Source organism: Musa acuminata, chromosome BXJ3-5, assembly GCF_036884655.1.
Source record: "Musa acuminata AAA Group cultivar baxijiao chromosome BXJ3-5, Cavendish_Baxijiao_AAA, whole genome shotgun sequence".
Taxonomy (NCBI): domain Eukaryota; kingdom Viridiplantae; phylum Streptophyta; class Magnoliopsida; order Zingiberales; family Musaceae; genus Musa; species Musa acuminata.
The window spans coordinates 43,543,806-43,559,907 of record NC_088353.1 but is presented as its reverse complement, the minus strand read 5'-3'; the positions used below and the strand labels follow the sequence as shown (position 1 = coordinate 43,559,907).

The 16,102-nt window shown below is 39.8% G+C and overlaps 3 protein-coding genes across 3 annotated transcripts; 1 reads left to right on the top strand and 2 right to left on the bottom strand.

The window, feature by feature from the left end:
* LOC103986278 (uncharacterized) lies at positions 1-2,947 on the top strand. The gene is made up of 3 exons (XM_009404235.3): positions 1-327; positions 421-640; positions 2,513-2,947. Exons 1-3 carry the CDS (start codon positions 128-130, stop codon positions 2,726-2,728), a joined length of 636 nt encoding a protein of 211 aa, XP_009402510.2. The 5' UTR covers positions 1-127; the 3' UTR covers positions 2,729-2,947.
* A 398-nt stretch (positions 2,948-3,345) lies between these two features.
* Positions 3,346-8,043, bottom strand: LOC135639002 (grpE protein homolog 2, mitochondrial-like). Its single transcript, XM_065152686.1, has 6 exons — positions 7,780-8,043; positions 5,184-5,361; positions 4,871-5,058; positions 4,587-4,754; positions 3,829-3,957; positions 3,346-3,713 (listed from the first exon to the last, which is right to left on the bottom strand). The coding sequence occupies exons 1-6, from the start codon at positions 7,912-7,914 to the stop codon at positions 3,612-3,614; spliced, it is 900 nt and encodes a 299-aa protein (XP_065008758.1). The 5' UTR covers positions 7,915-8,043; the 3' UTR covers positions 3,346-3,611.
* Positions 8,044-10,333: 2,290 nt separating this feature from the next.
* Positions 10,334-15,578, bottom strand: LOC135638729 (importin subunit alpha-1b-like). The gene is made up of 11 exons (XM_065152044.1): positions 15,216-15,578; positions 14,974-15,070; positions 14,755-14,846; positions 14,520-14,651; positions 14,242-14,427; positions 13,987-14,150; positions 13,825-13,903; positions 12,391-12,519; positions 11,461-11,588; positions 10,969-11,350; positions 10,334-10,877 (listed from the first exon to the last, which is right to left on the bottom strand). Exons 1-10 carry the CDS (start codon positions 15,426-15,428, stop codon positions 10,975-10,977), a joined length of 1,596 nt encoding a protein of 531 aa, XP_065008116.1. The 5' UTR covers positions 15,429-15,578; the 3' UTR covers positions 10,334-10,877; positions 10,969-10,974.
* Between the last annotated feature and the right edge of the window lie 524 nt (positions 15,579-16,102).

Genomic DNA, 16,102 nt, shown 5'->3' with positions numbered 1-16,102 from the left:
ATTCGTTACGGCTGGCTGCTTGATAAGCAACGTCTGCCGTCCTCCTCGTCTCAAGGACCGACCGTCCCGTCCGCTAGAACCCTAACCCTAGATTTCTCTCTCTCTCGCTTCCTCCCCGAGCGGTCCAATGTCGTGGTCGACCCGCTTCCTTACGGCGGTGGCGTTCCTCGCGGTCGGCGTCGTCTTCGCGCCGGACGTCCTCGGCTCGGGGCGGGAATCCCCCGCGGGCGCCATCACCGCCGTCAAGCTCTGCCACCTCCTCGCCTTCGCCACCGCCTGGGGCGCCGCACTATGGGTCACCTTCATCGGTGGCATCATCATGTTCAAGTAATTCGCTAAGAGTTTGATTGCTATTACTTCTGGTTTGGAAATTGAACTGGATTTTGTGGAATAAGCGTAGGAATCGGTCTGGTCTTGCAGAAATCTGCCGAGGCATCAGTTCGGAAATCTTCAGAGCAAGATGTTTCCAGCGTACTTCACGGTGGTGTCTGTTTGCGCGGCGGTTTCGGTAGCGGCGTTCGCCTATCTCCATCCGTGGAGGTCGGCTTCATCCATCGACAAGTATCAGCTCGGGTTCCTCCTTTCTGCGCTCGGTTTCGACCTCTCCAACCTGATCGTCTTCACTCCGATGACCATTGAGGTAATTCAGTCATTTAGTCCGCAATGTCTTGACACTTTTTCTTACCTGAAGCCATTTGTTTCTCCCCATTGCCAAGCTGGTTTGGGATTTTGGGCCTGCTGTTTAGGATATGCCATTTCTTTTTTGCTTGCAGAATTAGATGAACATTATTCTTATATTCTTTACTAAAAAGTATGAAATAATTGATAGTTATTCTGTTTGGTTGGTTACATTGCTGATTGTTAGAATTCAATGGTGAGCTAACCTCAAAAAAAGTGAGAGAACTTACAGGTGTGTGATTGTTCTTTATCTCATTGCCTGTTTACTGAACTTCTTTTTTCTTCCACTGATTTATGCTTGTGCTTTTACAGTTACATGATGAAATATTGATGTCATGATTCGACTCTCCTGATGAGATTGTGAAATGTACCCATTTGAGATTGTTTCTTGTGATTGAAAAGCATTGGTGGTATGGGTCCAGATGGGTATTTGTTTAGAATTGATTTAGTTAAGCAAGGAGAAAGCTAGCAATGACATAAGAGGCTGATTGAAAACAGTAATTGCATTGTCAAAGCATGTTTGGGTTAGAAGAAAAAGGGTTCATGCTCATACCTATGCTTGTATAGCTTGTTGTTTACTGTTCCATACTGTGAGAAACGACAAGCATTAAGTTTCTTAAATAAGTCTGATATTTTACATGGTCAAATCACCTTGAATGTTATTATTGGTTAAAAAGATCTAGCTAGGAGAGACAAATCCTTAGCTCTTATTTTCACCACTACTACTAAAGCAAACAGAGGGAGTTGTATTTGTTTGGTGAATTATCACAAAATATAGTTGTGAATATCCTTACACTCAAAGTTGCTTTAGGTGAAATAAAAAAAAATTCCTAAACTATGTCTTATTTACAATTTAGAGGGGCACGTGATGTGATGTTCTCTGTCATCGCTAAACTATGCTGAGAACATAATAGCCACTTGTATACGTATGTGACTTCTGCACTGAAAGCCGTACACTTGGATCTCCCCAAAGTGTAGTTTATGCAAAAACTCTGCAGCTAATTATGTCAAATGACTAGTACAGCATTACTGCAGTTAATTTGTCCCAATATTTGGTTTAGATATCTCTTCTTCGGGAGATGAATTGCAAATAATAAATTTTATTGTTATGTATAGATTTTAGACTTTTTGTCTTTTGATAGAATGTGCCTTATCATCGTGTCATTGTCCACAAACACCAAAGTCTGGTGCCAACAAGTTGGGATTAGGGTTTATGGTCAAGATTGTTGAGAGATTGGTAGTGCTTGATGAATTTAAAGATCACATGATGTTAGGGTTGTGAAATCTCATATGACTAATAAGGAAAAATTATTATCTTCATGGTTTATATTAAATGATGTACATTTCTTTTCTTTCTTGAGCAGATGATGAAAAAGCGGCACATATGACTAATAAGGGAAAATTATTGTCTTCATGGTTTATATTAAGTGACGTACATTTCTTTTCTTTCTTGAGCAGATGATGAAAAAGCGGCACATATGACTAATAAGGGGAAATTATTGTCTTCATGGTTTATATTAAGTGACGTACATTTCTTTTCTTTCTTGAGCATATGATGAAAAAGCGACACATATGACTAATAAGGGGAAATTATTGTCTTCATGGTTTATATTAAGTGATGTACAATTCTTTTCTTTCTTGAGCAGATGATGAAAAAGCGGCACATATGACTAATAAGGAGAAATTATTGTCTTCATGGCTTATATTAAGTGATCTACATTTCTTTTCTTTCTTGAGCAGACGATGAAAAAGCGGCACATATGACTAATAAGGGGAAATTATTGTCTTCATGATTTATATTAAGTGATCTACATTTCTTTTCTTTCTTGAGCAGACGATGAAAAAGCGGCACAAAGTTGAGAGAGATCTAAGCATTGGTGAAGAAATTGGATGGTCGAAAAACATGGAAGTGGCAAAAACGAATCCCCAACTCGCAGCTATGAACAAGAAATTTGGAATGATTCATGGCTTGTCTTCACTGGCCAACATCATGGCATTCGGCAGCCTTGCCATGCACTCGTGGTACTTGGCCGGGAAGATTCAATTATAAACAAAGCCAATGGTCGTCACGGATTCTTTGAATTGTTCAGTTGCTGGTATGCCCATTCTCTATCTACTATTTGTGGTGCTAAGCAAAGGTTCATGGAAGCATGACTTTACATGTCCTAATATATACGGTATGATGATGGATGGTTTAGAAACCTATGCTATTACTATTGCATAGTGTGTGACCTTTGATTAAAATAAATGGAATGATCTGTGTTGTTAACCTTTTGAGTTCTTGTTTATTGCTAATAAATATTGTGTGGCATGCTCATCGCATATTGTCAAGTCGTAGCCTAATAATAATTCGCTTTTAAATTTGCAGTTGGGAGATTTATCCTCTGAAATGAAACAGACGGAGATAAAATGCACAGAGGTAAACGTTGACTACTACATCTTTTGAATGTTTACTTCAACGATAAAATCATGCAGAAACTGCAAACCGTTAGTTAAATTCGCATGCATAGTTATAATTTCAATTAATGCAACTGAAAGAAGTGATGCACGTAAAACATTAAAGAAATGATCCTTATTAGGAAAACATTAATGCAACTCAAACATTAATAACTTTTCCATGTGATAACTTAGTGCAGTCTAAAATATATTGTTCCGGAGAAAAGAAAATGCACTATAAATTTCTTCTTGAATTTAGTTTGATCTAATTCCCAAAACAAAATCCGATCAACACACCAACTCCCTTTCTGCTTACTGATTCCGGTGTGTGTAATCAAATTAAACCTATGGGTCAGAGGATTGTACAACAACATTCAAATCACAGACTCCTAAACTCACTTGCGACATTTAAAGTCCCTTTCTCATTATTCAAAGCTCAAGTTACACCCAACTTCAACCCGAAACCGCGAGCGAAGAATACCATGGCATGACTACTACTAGGCTTGCCCATTGGAACCCTCGGCTGGCTCATTAGTAAGAGATTGAGTTACGCCAACTTCGGCTGGGCGAATCACACGATCGTGTAGCGTATAACCCGACTGAAACCACAAGTGAAAACATATAAAATTCAATAAAATTACACACCAAGTGAAACAATGACACACTAAATTATGATATGTTCTATTCACTAAAAACAGAAAAGTGACATATCACCTTCAAAACAGCTGCAACTGTGGCAGGTGGTTTTGAAGCATCTGGAATTTGGAAAACTGCGAGATGTCTGTGCGGATCAAACTGCTCATTTATTGGATCAAATTTCTCCACTCCAAACTTTCTAAAGACCTGGAAACAGGAGCATGACAAGCTTTTGAGGAACCAAATGTTTAATTTCATACGATGGAGGTGAAGCAACATGTGATAACTATTGCTACAGCAAATAATAGCAACCATGATTTTTAGCATGTACTTTATAAAAAATGTAGAGAATACTAATTCAGAAGAACAATGCATGCTCCTTATGTGGAAGGAAAAGACAAACATACTTCATCTCTAGCTATTTGAATCTTGCATCTCCACTTTACATGGAAGGAAAACTGTTCCTAGACACATGCACCTTCCAATATCAGATTCTAAGCAATTCAATTCCGCATGGGTCACATCAAAGCAGTAAGTCACTGTATCTGTTTACTCCATGTCTGGGCAGGAATTATCTAAAAATATATGTTCCATTATATATTTATTATGATGATGATCGATTCACTATTGAGTGAGTGCAACATCAAATATGACAAACTTATAACTAAATGGAATTTTGTACGTCACTGACATGTGATGTTAAAAGATTTCCAAACTCCGACCAAGTAAGATCAAAAGGTTAAATTTGGTTTGTAGTTTATGCCTCCAGAAACCATATAAAAAAAATGGATGAACAAAGAATGGTGTCATTGACTAAGAAGGGGAGCAACACGTACTTCCGAAAGCTGTTTTTCTGTCATTTCAACACCCTCAAGTAAAGTTTTAAGTAGTGGCACAGCTCCAACAGTGTCTTTGGAAGCATCAATTTTGGAGAAACTTTCCTTGACAACAGATGAAGCCCTTCCCAGATTGTCAGCAACGTCCAAAAGGCTCTTAGCGAAGTTCTAAGTAATTTAATGTATACCAAATAAGGTCAGATAAAAGATCTACTCGAAGAAGCACAAAGAATATATTATTAAGCTACGTATTCTACGATGGTGAAATGGATAACAGGATAGACCTGAATGGCAAATTTCTTTGCGTTTTCTGCCTCACGTTTTGTTCTGTCCATGACATTCTCCATTTCAGCATAGCTGCGTAGAACTTTATCTTGCATTTTCTCAATTTCTTTGTGCTTCAACTTCAGTAATTCTTCCTTTTCTGCTACGAGCTTAACGAGTTCATCGAATGAAAGTTCAGATTTTTCATCTGAATCAGAAAAAGCAGTTCGTTCAGAGCTTATCCTCCTCTTTCTACCAAAAGTGGGTCACAGAATCTCTAAATTCCAAACTAAGAGATGTATCATTTTCCTGTTTTTGAGAAGAAAAAAATACCAGAAAATTCATCAGCATCGGTTCCATTTCCAACTTCTGAAGTATTCTCTGAATCATTGTCATGATCCACTGATTGATTTGGCTGAGGAGATGCAGATGACGAGTACCCAAATCTTTGGAGTGTAGTATTTGTGAGAATTGATTGTCTCAACAACTGACTCCGCTGAAAAGGAACATACTGGAATAGGAAAAATGCATAAGCAAGATACAATTGTTATATTTGCAAGCTATCAAGAATATATAAAGAAAGTCTAAAAGATGACAACTTCCATTCTATTGCCATCAACATAACCATTGAGGTCAAGACCGACACATATTATATCACAGTAGCTTTCAGCGGGACAAGTTGCAGCTGTAATTGTGGTTATCATTCAATAAGTTACTTCATCTAGAAGAACGGGAAAATACACCACATGTTTGTTGCAGTAAGTTTAAACTTTATGTGACAACAGATATCCAATACCCCTACATTCATAAATCGTGTTGTCAATATTTTTTGCTTCGTTCGATTATAAAATAGTGAGTTGTTAGTGATGCAGAGACGATGACTGAATCTCAGACCAACAACTTCGGGCCTGCCTCGACCAAGGAACTAAGACAGTACAGACCATTGCAGTTCCAGTAGCAATTCTGCCACCACTCACTTCCTGAACTAATAAATTACAAGTACAAATATGTAACAATATTCTAGGAGAGAAGTAAGATTCAAGAATAACACATAAGAAACTGTAAAAATTTAATCTGCACATCGACCAGCTCTGTAAAGTCCAATTTGTCATAACCTGACTCGAGGGGATAACTATATTAACTTGATAGATCTAAAACCATGTCACCCAAAATGCTTAGGCCAGGTTAACGGCCATAAACTCATCAAATACTTTATAAGAGAATTCAAGTCTTTTCCGCTTTTGATGTTGAACAAAACTTTGGGAATGCTACCATAGTATATGTGAGATCTGATCCAATTGTGACTTCACGAGGTGATGTACCTCCAGTCCTATTCACAGATTATCCTTTTCTACTTGGGTAATTACCAAGTCTGCTTTGACAATACTTGCCACGATCTGACTCACTAGGTTGTCCCTCGCTTGATAGACCTAGAACCAAATGGCCCAAAATGTCTTTATCCATGTGGGATTACAGTTGGGGATGTTACAACATTAGCTACATATTCCAAAGGATTAACAATCTGAGATGCATAAGATTGTAGACTTTCCTTTGCTCATATTGTAGCACCAGTCATTTGTTTAAAAGAACATATATATGACCGATTCAAAGGCTAAAAGAACAAAAGGCTTACTCTGTGTGTCAAATATCTTGACCTAAACAGCAGACACCAAGGACTCGATACATTTTAGCATCTACCACAATAAACATTATCATAAATGCTTAAAAGAGATTATTCCTCTCAATTTGATCGTTGATGATTCTCCAAGCAGAGCTTAATGAAAATTTCCCAAATAGTTGTGGCCTTAAGGCTAAGTTTCCTTGATCGTGTGACAAATTAACCTGATCAATCAAATAACAATTGGTCATTAAGCCAACAAGATCAACAGATGATGATCCTTTCTTTCTCTTTAAAGAACACATTGCGGAGCCATTAATTAGTCATCAACCCAACAATACTAGCAGTTACTAGGTAGCTTTATCATCAGACTTGGCTTACTTGATGTGAAGAAAGGGCGTATCCAGTGCACGAGGCTTCCGTCAAGGCGTCAATATGAGGTCTAGGGAGGGTCAATGTCCGCCGTCTTATCTTTAAGTATTTAAAGAGATTATCTCCCAAATTGCAAAGGAACAATCTTACTATTTGATAGGGCACATTTTGGTAACCTGTCCAACTACTATTCATAGCCACATCAGCACCAGGGTCAACATAACTGACGACATCGACCGAGTACAACGCTGTCCTGCAAAGGTCGGGACGACACCAAGTACAGTGTCATCCCGCAAAGGTCGGGACGACACCGACCGAGTACAGCGCCGCCCCCACAAAGGCTGGGACGGTGACGACAGAGTACAGCACCGCCCCGCGAAGGTCGGGACGACACCAACCAGGACTTGGCTTTCTTGATGTGAAGAAAGGGCGTATCCAGTGCCCGAGGCTTTCGCCAATATGGGGTCTAGAGAGGGTCAATGTCCGCTGTCTTATCTTTTAAGTATTTAAAGCGACTATCTCCCAAATGGCAAAGGAACAATCTTACTATTGTACCACACTCTTTGGCATTCTTGATGTCTAAGAAACATTTTCAATGGAAATTTCTTCCACCTAACATGATACTTCAATTAGATGTTTAGTGAAACCTCAAAGGTAACAACATGGTATTGGAAGCACGAATCACACAAACCTCCAAGAATATCCAACACTTGTATAAAACCCTCGAACTAGACAACCAACAAGTACCAACTTAGAAGATTACTAAAGCATCCATCACCAAACCATAAAGAAACTCAAAGAAAATTGTTAGGGTTCGAAATCAGAGCCATAAAGCAAGAAAAAGACTAATCTACGACACGATATGTAAAGATCCAAATCTTTATCTGCATCGGAGCAGCAATCAGGAACAATAAACTACGAAGAATCAACGAAGCTCACCTTTATAACGGAACCTGCAGCGGATTCCCTCAGGGAATGGAAGCCACCAACCGGCGGCTCCCTGCGCGAATAAGCCGAGACGAAGAGACGGGCGATGCCACCCCTCGAAGCCCGAGAGAGAACCCTAGAACCCATGGATTCGAGACGAAGGGCAGCGACCGATCAATTCTAGAGTTCTGGAAGCGGCGCGTGTGGCCTGCTATAAGGAAGAGGGGACGACGCGACGCGACGCGAGGCGGGGAGTGCAGCTTGGAGAAGAAGAAACTAGAAGTGTACTTCGTTAGGGCAACTTATATTGCTCTGTTATTTGACTATTATACCCCTATCCTTTGAACCGATCTCGTCTCATGAGGTCATCATGTGAAGAACTCGGAGGTGTCATCGTGAAATTTTGAGCGGGGGAGGAGGACAAATTTGTCTTACGGAGGGGTTAGGGTTTTGCATCGGACCGGCCGGCGTCGACCGGAGCGCCAAACTCTAGAAACTGATCCGAGCCAAAATTGGGATATATAAATAAATATATATATATATATATATATAGTGATTTTAGTATTTGTTTTGAAAATTAAAGTTTATTATAATGCCCACATATGTGTTAAAAATTTATTATAATTTCATAAAAATATAGATTGATTTTTACTTGTAGGCTTAGATGAATTCTATTAGTTTGACTCATGCGGTTGAATGAAATACTCTCGAAGTGATTGTGTGATGTCCTCCCAATGATTTACAAAATAATCGAAATCAAGAGTAGGTTTTTCAATCCGATCCTTTTGATGATCAAATTAGTAAAGACAAAAAAAATATTTATTGAAATGTTCTATTATCCATAGACTGTGAAAGAAATATTTATGATACGACAAAAAAATATTTATTATCCATAGACTGTGAAAGAAATATTTATGAAAGAAATTTTTATCCATAGACAAAAAGATACTGTGAAAGTAAGATAATTTATAATATCTTAGACTTACAATCACATAGACGTCTAGGAGGAACAAAAGTCTTTTATGATAAGACATAGATAGAAAGAAATATTTTTTTTTACTTACTAATTTGTTTCAAATGGATAAGATAAAACAAATTATGATAAAATTATATATTATTTATTTTTTAGAAGGATCGATTTTAGAATATTTTTAATATTAGTCTGAATGTTCCTAATCTCCATTTGGTATATTTTTGAAGATACTGAATAATTTAGTAAGGAAAGAGATTAGCGTATTAGCCTCCCCATGAGTACCCTGAAAAGAGGAAGCTGATGAAGTGGGAATGGTTCCGATTTAAGACAATTTATTCTTAATTAACGTTTATTGTTTCTTGATATAGTAAACAGATGACTACCATTCACCGTTTGTGGCTAATCATTTGCCAGCTCGAGTCCGCTCCTCCGCCAGTCCGCCTTCCTCCTCCTCTCACCACCATATTAAAACCACGCCAAGCAAAAAGAAATCCAACGTGAAGGACGCGAAGCATTTCTCGCACTCGAACCTTTTGTTCCCGGTGCGCGACTTCGACCGCGGCCACCGGATGGGGAACCAGGCCCGCGACGCGCCGTTGGGGTCCGAAATCGTGCCTGCTGCGCGCCGGCCGCCGGCGGGGCCTCGGGCGGGGACCGGTGCGGCCAAGTCCTCCTCCTCGTCGTCGGCGGTGTCGTGGTGGTCGAGACACCCGGAAGCGAAGCGGCGGCGGAGGGTGGCGGGGTACAAGGCGTACGCCGTGGAGAGAAAGGTGAGAATCTCCCTCCGCAGGGGACTCCACTGGTTCAAGGACCTCGTCCACGGCCGGTGAGGACACCCCGGTGCTCTGTGATGGTAGTGCCCCTCCGAGTGCTGGTCGGTGAGAAGAGAGCTCCATGCGACTTGCGTCGCTTAGAAGAAGAAGAAGAAGAGTCTATTTCTCTTTCTTTTCGTTAGTTTTACTGCGACGAGGGATTTGACTGTTCATCTTCAAGTTAATATTCCATGTTTTGTATTGATTTGACCGTCCACACACTTACCAAAGGTTATGATTCGATATTTTTTATATCTTATATATATATATATATATATATATATATATATACAAAAGATATAAATAAATATATAAAAGATATAAAAATATCGAATCATAACCTTTGGTAAGTGTGTGGACAAATCTGAACCTTCCATTAACAAGGCTAGATTAAATTGGATATATGCTAACTTCATTAAAGAACGAACGAGAAAATTACTATACCAAATAATTCAAACACAAAATTTCAAAAATGAATTAAAGAATATAAATTAGTTAAAATATAAGAGAGACCATTAAAGAACGAACGAACGAACGAACGAAAATAGAGAAGGCAGAAATGACTACACCAAATTTGTAAGTAAACGAGAAAATTAAGGCTCAAAGAACTCTACTCATACTTGACACATATAGTAATCATGCTATTTATGGCTAATGCTGTAACAATAATTTCCGAGGAGAGCACAAAACACTGAATTAAAATATCATAATCTTTCATAAAATTAGATGCTATATCTATACAAGCAAAGAAAAACCTGTCTCAATTACCAAAGATATAATATGACACAAAATGAGACATCACATTTCCTTTTTTTTTTGTAGTAGGGAAGACTTACATGACAACCTACACACTGTACCAAAGATATAATATGACACAAAATGAGATATCACATTTCCTTTTTGTAGTAGGGAAGACTTACATGACAACCTACACACTGTACTGATTGGCGAAGGCCACAAAATAGTTTGGAAACACCTCACTTGAACCCTAGAAAAAGTTCATGCTATTTACAGGAGGCCAAAAAAAGTTGGTATCCTGCACTTGCATCACCTGTGACGAAGTATCACATGACTCGTATCCTAATTGGGCGAGCCCCTTCGCTTACCTGTACTTCATAAGCTGTGACAGCATGCACTCATTCGAAACCCAGAAGGCCAAAGTGTGTCATCACACATGGCGTCTTCCATAAAACCCTTGTTTTTTATTCAACCACCTCGACCGACACCTGACTCTCGACTGACATGATCCGAACCAGCAACAACACTCTCCCCACTGACTTTGAACTGGAACGATTTCCAGTTTCCGGGGAAATAGACCCTGCATTCTAGGCACAAGAAAGTTAGCGTAATAATTTATTATCATCCTTCGAGTAGGAGTACAGATTATCACCCAAAAGCATGGCATCATGTTCCTACCAAAGTTCAGCTGAAGTTGAATCCACCGGATGGAGCTGTGTTCTGGCCATTGTTCCCAAAATGGAATCCAGTTGGAGCAGCATCACCCGTAGGCATTGCATCATCTTCCTCCTCCAACCAAAATGTTTCGAGGATCTTCACAGCTTTTTCGTAGATCTCAGTATTATCATGGCTCTGGAGGTTCTCAATCTTCTCCAAGCCCTCGGCTTCATCGATCATCTGAGCATACACATTCACACCTCCAGTGGTAACTTGGTTCTTCTCAGCTTCGCCGACCTTCAAGATATTTTCAAGCCCTTCCAAGCAAACAGTTACGATCCTTGGGTCTGGGCAGACAAGGAGATCACACAATGGCTTGATGCAGCCTTGGTCAACTAAAAACCTGAACAAACACACTTGAGACCAGTTAACCTAAGATATAAAAAGTGGGAGGCCTTCCAAAAATAAAAATCGAATGCAACATTCAAACAGAAAAGCTATCGGTCGACATACTTAATCTGATCATGACTACCACCAGAAGTAGCATTCGAGATGGCCCACGCTGCCTCTTTCTTGATATCAAATTCTGCCGATTGCAGCAGATGCACTAGGGGACCAATAATACCAGCAGCTATTACAGCCTGCAATCAATTGAATTACAAGAGTTGGTTAGAGTCAAATAGCGAATCTAAATCTCTAGATGCAGGATATTTTCATAGGATTTGATTGGTGCCACGTTTTGTACATTAGTCCCTCAAATCTCTTGATTTTGCACAAAGTCCCTCGTATCTCTTATTTTCATAGAATTTAGTTGGTGCCACATCTGTTATTCAAAAACGAGGAGAGGCTTAAGGGGGATACCGAGGCAACCAGAGATGAGGAACGACATAGCATAATATTTCACTAACAATATTTCAGGTTAAGTTTGATGAACTATTTGTAATATATTTCACTAACAATATTGGTGCATATCATACGATTATTCAACTCCTAGAAGAATTCTCTTGATCATCTTGCTATGGAAAACAATCGTATATTGCCCTTAATGCCCTTAGCATCTTGAACAAACTTTCATCCCACATGGTCCCCTTTGCCCGATCATAACAAATGAGTTGGACATACTCATTTGGTTCACTCTGACGCAGACAGCGTTGGATGTTCTCATTTATTAAGTAAAGTTTAGTTTCTTTCTTTGCAAAAAAATAATCAAACAAATTTGAGTTAGAACCAGGAGTAAAATGGTTTTGTTCTTATAGGTTGATCATCTTAAATTGACAGTAGTTAAAGAAAACTGGCAGAGGAACTAATGTACACAATAGAAAAAATAATAATTTTTACATAAACAATAAGATTTAGACAACTTGTTCGTAAACGAATGATTTGAGCATCTAATATGCAAAAACTCTTAATGTACATTTTTTTATATATTTCCATCAAACACACCTGTATCTGCTCCTTGTTTCCAGCTGTGACGTTCGATATGGTCCAACAAGCTTCCTTCTTGATACTTTTCTTGTGATTGTGAGTCAAGAGGTTCAGAAGACAAGGAAGGGCTTGGTGATTGATAACATACTGTAGAAAACCACATTTTAATGAGAAAAAGAAACATGGAAAGAAAACATATGAACTAGCTTCAGAATACAAGTAGCATGAATACATAATAATCTAGCCAAATATCACATTCAGGGATCAGTGCACCAGAGCATTGAGGAAAAGAAAATGGGGGAACTCGATGAAACAAACCGATTGAAAATGCACAAACATAAGTAACCAAGAATCGTGTAATAATTGTTTATTGCTGTAAATTTTCCAATCGATAGGCTTGTGGTTTGCAAGATTGAGATCTTATCATTATGAACTCATTTGGCACATGAGAACAGGGATGCCGATACAGATAGGAAAAAATATATTTCATTAAAAAAATTAAAAAAAAAACTTGAGAAAATAAAATGAAATATTCGTATATATGTCAAAAATATCAAATTTCTAAAATACTTAATCAAGAATCTTAAGATTCTAAAACATAATACATTACTTTACAGAAAACCACAACACATGAACCTATCAAATTTAAACAAGAGTCTTCTAGACAAGGGATAAACATAAGGGCCTCTGCTTCCCAGTCTTCCTCCCCATTCTCTCTTTATGGGTACACACACATACACCTAATAGCCCCAGTGAATGGTAAGCAAGAGCAATAGCAGCTGGCTAAGTTAGCATGTCTTGACATTGTTGAGCACACCCTTCTACTCTTCTCACCCACCTTTTTTTTCCACTTCTCAGCCATCTCCCCTCTCCTGCTCATTGTATTCTTTCCATCCACCTCTTCCATTTTTCATCCTCACCCTACTGACTCCTTGTCTTCTAACTCTCCTCATTCTCAAGTGACAGTATGCTGTCAACATGGTACATATCAAACATGTAATTGCAGAAAATGACATCTTTAATCATTGACATATAATCAAGATTGTGACAGCGCATAGAAACCTCCTCTCCACCTGTCATTTTATAATGTGACATTATCTTAAAAAATGTGAACACAATAGTTATGAATACCACCTAATTTATGCATGCAACACTGAGCCCAACACAAACATAACATAGAGTAGACAGAAATATATTCATTCCATAGATTTTAAATCATTTAATTAACGAAACACAAATTTGACAACCAACTAGTTTTCACACAAAACATTTATTCCAGCCTAAAAAAATTATAGAGTAGATAAACATATTTAAATTGCAAGGCCATGTCCATGTTTCATCCAAGTTTCTAAGTTGCAAACAGATACACCAATTATCAAGTTAGCGATAGTATAATGAATCATAGCAAACCAGGAAGAGAATGACAAAAACACGTATGATACTTGAGCATACCTGTGTCTGCACATCATCACCTGTCACTATATTACCAACAGTACGAAGGGCCGGAATAAGCACAGAGGGTGAAGGATGGCTGACATAGAAGCATTCAAAATATAAACATTTTGAAACGGACGAAAAAATAGCAATTAAAAGGTAATGTTACTATAATCATACAGTAGAAGTTCAACAAGTCGCGGGCAGACGCCAGACTCGAGTACAGCTTGAATTTTGTCATTGGTACCATCAGACAAATAAGATAGCGCCCAGCATGCATCTGTGAGCACTTCCTCATCATTTGAATTAATTAGCCGCTCAAGGGCTGGAAGTGCAGGCTTAACCTGCACGTCAAATTTTCATAACAGCACTTGATACAAACATGAAATGCATTTGGGCAGCACAAACAACGACTCATGCAGCACGCAGACAAACCTGCTCAAAGACTGGCTGTGGCTTTCCTCTGCAAAAATTCGATAGAGTCCATGTGGCATTCCTTAACATGGAGAGTTTAGCATGCTCATTCAGCTGTTGCAGAAGTGGAAATAATGCTCCATTGGAAAGCACGAGATCTCGGCATCTTGGGGAATCACCAGCCACATTTCCCAAGGCCCACACCGCCTACACAACATATAATGTATCATCTAAATCATTTCCAAAGTAGAAATTTATGAATAACACAAAAATAACACCTAACATGCAACAAATTGTACCTGCTCACGGACATCATCACTAGGGGAACTGAGAAGTTTAACGAAAATGGGAACCGCTCCATGATCTATGACAACCTTAGTGTTCTCTGAAGTGCCAGAGGCAATATTGGTGAGAGCCCATGCGGCTTCAAACTGTCACATGCCAAAGCAAGCAACCAAAACAGCAGAAATAAGCCATAGGCAGCAAGAAAAAGCACAATCGAGTCGAATTGACTTTGGGAGAAAGAATTCCGACCTGAAGTTGAGGATAATCTTCCCTCGTGAGGAACTCCACGAATCGAGGAACTACGCCTGACTGTATCACCTCCTCAATTGGAGGGCTTCGTTCTGACAAAACATAAGAAAAAGGCAAACAGCATAAACAGACTCGTTAAACAATTCAGAATCGCTAATATTATATGAAGAAAGAAGCTGGAAGAGCAAAACGTTGCAGACTCATTGATCGAGCACATACCTATGGAGAGTAATTTACGGAACTGCGTGGTCGCTTCTAACTGGAGAATACTATCATCGGAATAAACACCCACCACCATCGCGGGAAGGCTTTCCAACTGCAATAACAAATCAACCAGCTAAGTCGGTATATCACGAGACCCGAATCCAAAACCCTAACCCCCATCAGCAGGAATCCTATCGATCAACCCGATCTGCCAATAAAATCATAGAAATCAAAAATATCAGTCGAAGGAAGATCACCTTCTTCTCTACCACGGAGGCGTGGATTGCCGTCTGGGGGAGGGGGTGTGCCGGCATCCCTTCCCGTCGCTTCTTCTGGAGGCTCTCCTCCCGCCGATTCTTCCGGATCTCGACCATGTTGTCCTCCCTTCGCCTCCGGCCCTCCTCCGCGTCCACGGCCACTTTGTACTTATTCCGGCGGACCTCCGCCCTCTCGCTAGGCCGCAGCGACATCCTCCTCCACCGACAAGAAGCAAGAGATCGAGAAATGGGCTATACGACGGAGAAGGAGGCACTCAACTGCAATGGAAGAGAGAAGGGAGAAGGGATTCCCTTTATAGATCGAAATCGGAGCAGAGACAGAGGCGATCGGGGACGATGAAACCCTAGAATAGAGATAAAATTTGGAAATTGGACCACGTTAACCCGGACACCCAACAATTACCCCCGCAGGTACTCCGCGGGCTCCACCAACTCCTCTCCAATTGGAGCCGTGGGTGTCGTTAATGAGTGTGCGTGAGAGACAAACGTGGAGAGATGACGAGGTGGAGCAGCGGATCACGAGGAGAAGGTTAAATAAAGGTGTGTGGCTTACGAGGCCATCGACGATTCGATAAATTTGATGTCGTTCGTTACAGGAGAAAATGAAACGCTGCCACGTGTACTTTAATACTGGGCATAAAGAGTTGCGAGGTGCAGCAGACAAGTAGAATGACGTGTCCTAGGTTACCGGGGATGGACGTCGACCGTTGGATGAGGAGGTTGGACGATCGAGGGGAATATCCTGAGAGTACCGTTGCGGTCACCGGCGGGTGAATTCAAACGTCGGAAATAAAATACTAACGTTTTCGGCGGAGAAAGGTTGCCGAAGCCACTGCTATAAATACGCGTGATGGGTGGCAATTTAT

Excerpts from the sequence above, each read along its gene's own strand:
- LOC103986278 (XM_009404235.3), top strand. The coding sequence starts at position 128 with ATGTCGTGGTCGACCCGCTTCCTTACGGCGGTGGCGTTCCTCGCGGTC. Across the intron at positions 328-420 it reads GGTGGCATCATCATGTTCAA|AAATCTGCCGAGGCATCAGT; the intron begins GTAATTCGCTAA and ends CTGGTCTTGCAG. Across the intron at positions 641-2,512 it reads TCACTCCGATGACCATTGAG|ACGATGAAAAAGCGGCACAA; the intron begins GTAATTCAGTCA and ends TTTCTTGAGCAG.
- LOC135639002 (XM_065152686.1), bottom strand. The coding sequence starts at position 7,914 with ATGGGTTCTAGGGTTCTCTCTCGGGCTTCGAGGGGTGGCATCGCCCGT. Across the intron at positions 5,362-7,779 it reads CTGCAGGTTCCGTTATAAAG|TATGTTCCTTTTCAGCGGAG; the intron begins GTGAGCTTCGTT and ends TTCCTATTCCAG. Across the intron at positions 3,958-4,586 it reads CAGAAAAACAGCTTTCGGAA|GTCTTTAGAAAGTTTGGAGT; the intron begins GTACGTGTTGCT and ends TCCTGTTTCCAG.
- LOC135638729 (XM_065152044.1), bottom strand. The coding sequence starts at position 15,428 with ATGTCGCTGCGGCCTAGCGAGAGGGCGGAGGTCCGCCGGAATAAGTAC. Across the intron at positions 15,071-15,215 it reads CCTCCGTGGTAGAGAAGAAG|TTGGAAAGCCTTCCCGCGAT; the intron begins GTGATCTTCCTT and ends TTGTTATTGCAG. Across the intron at positions 14,428-14,519 it reads GTGATGATGTCCGTGAGCAG|GCGGTGTGGGCCTTGGGAAA; the intron begins GTACAATTTGTT and ends TATGTTGTGTAG.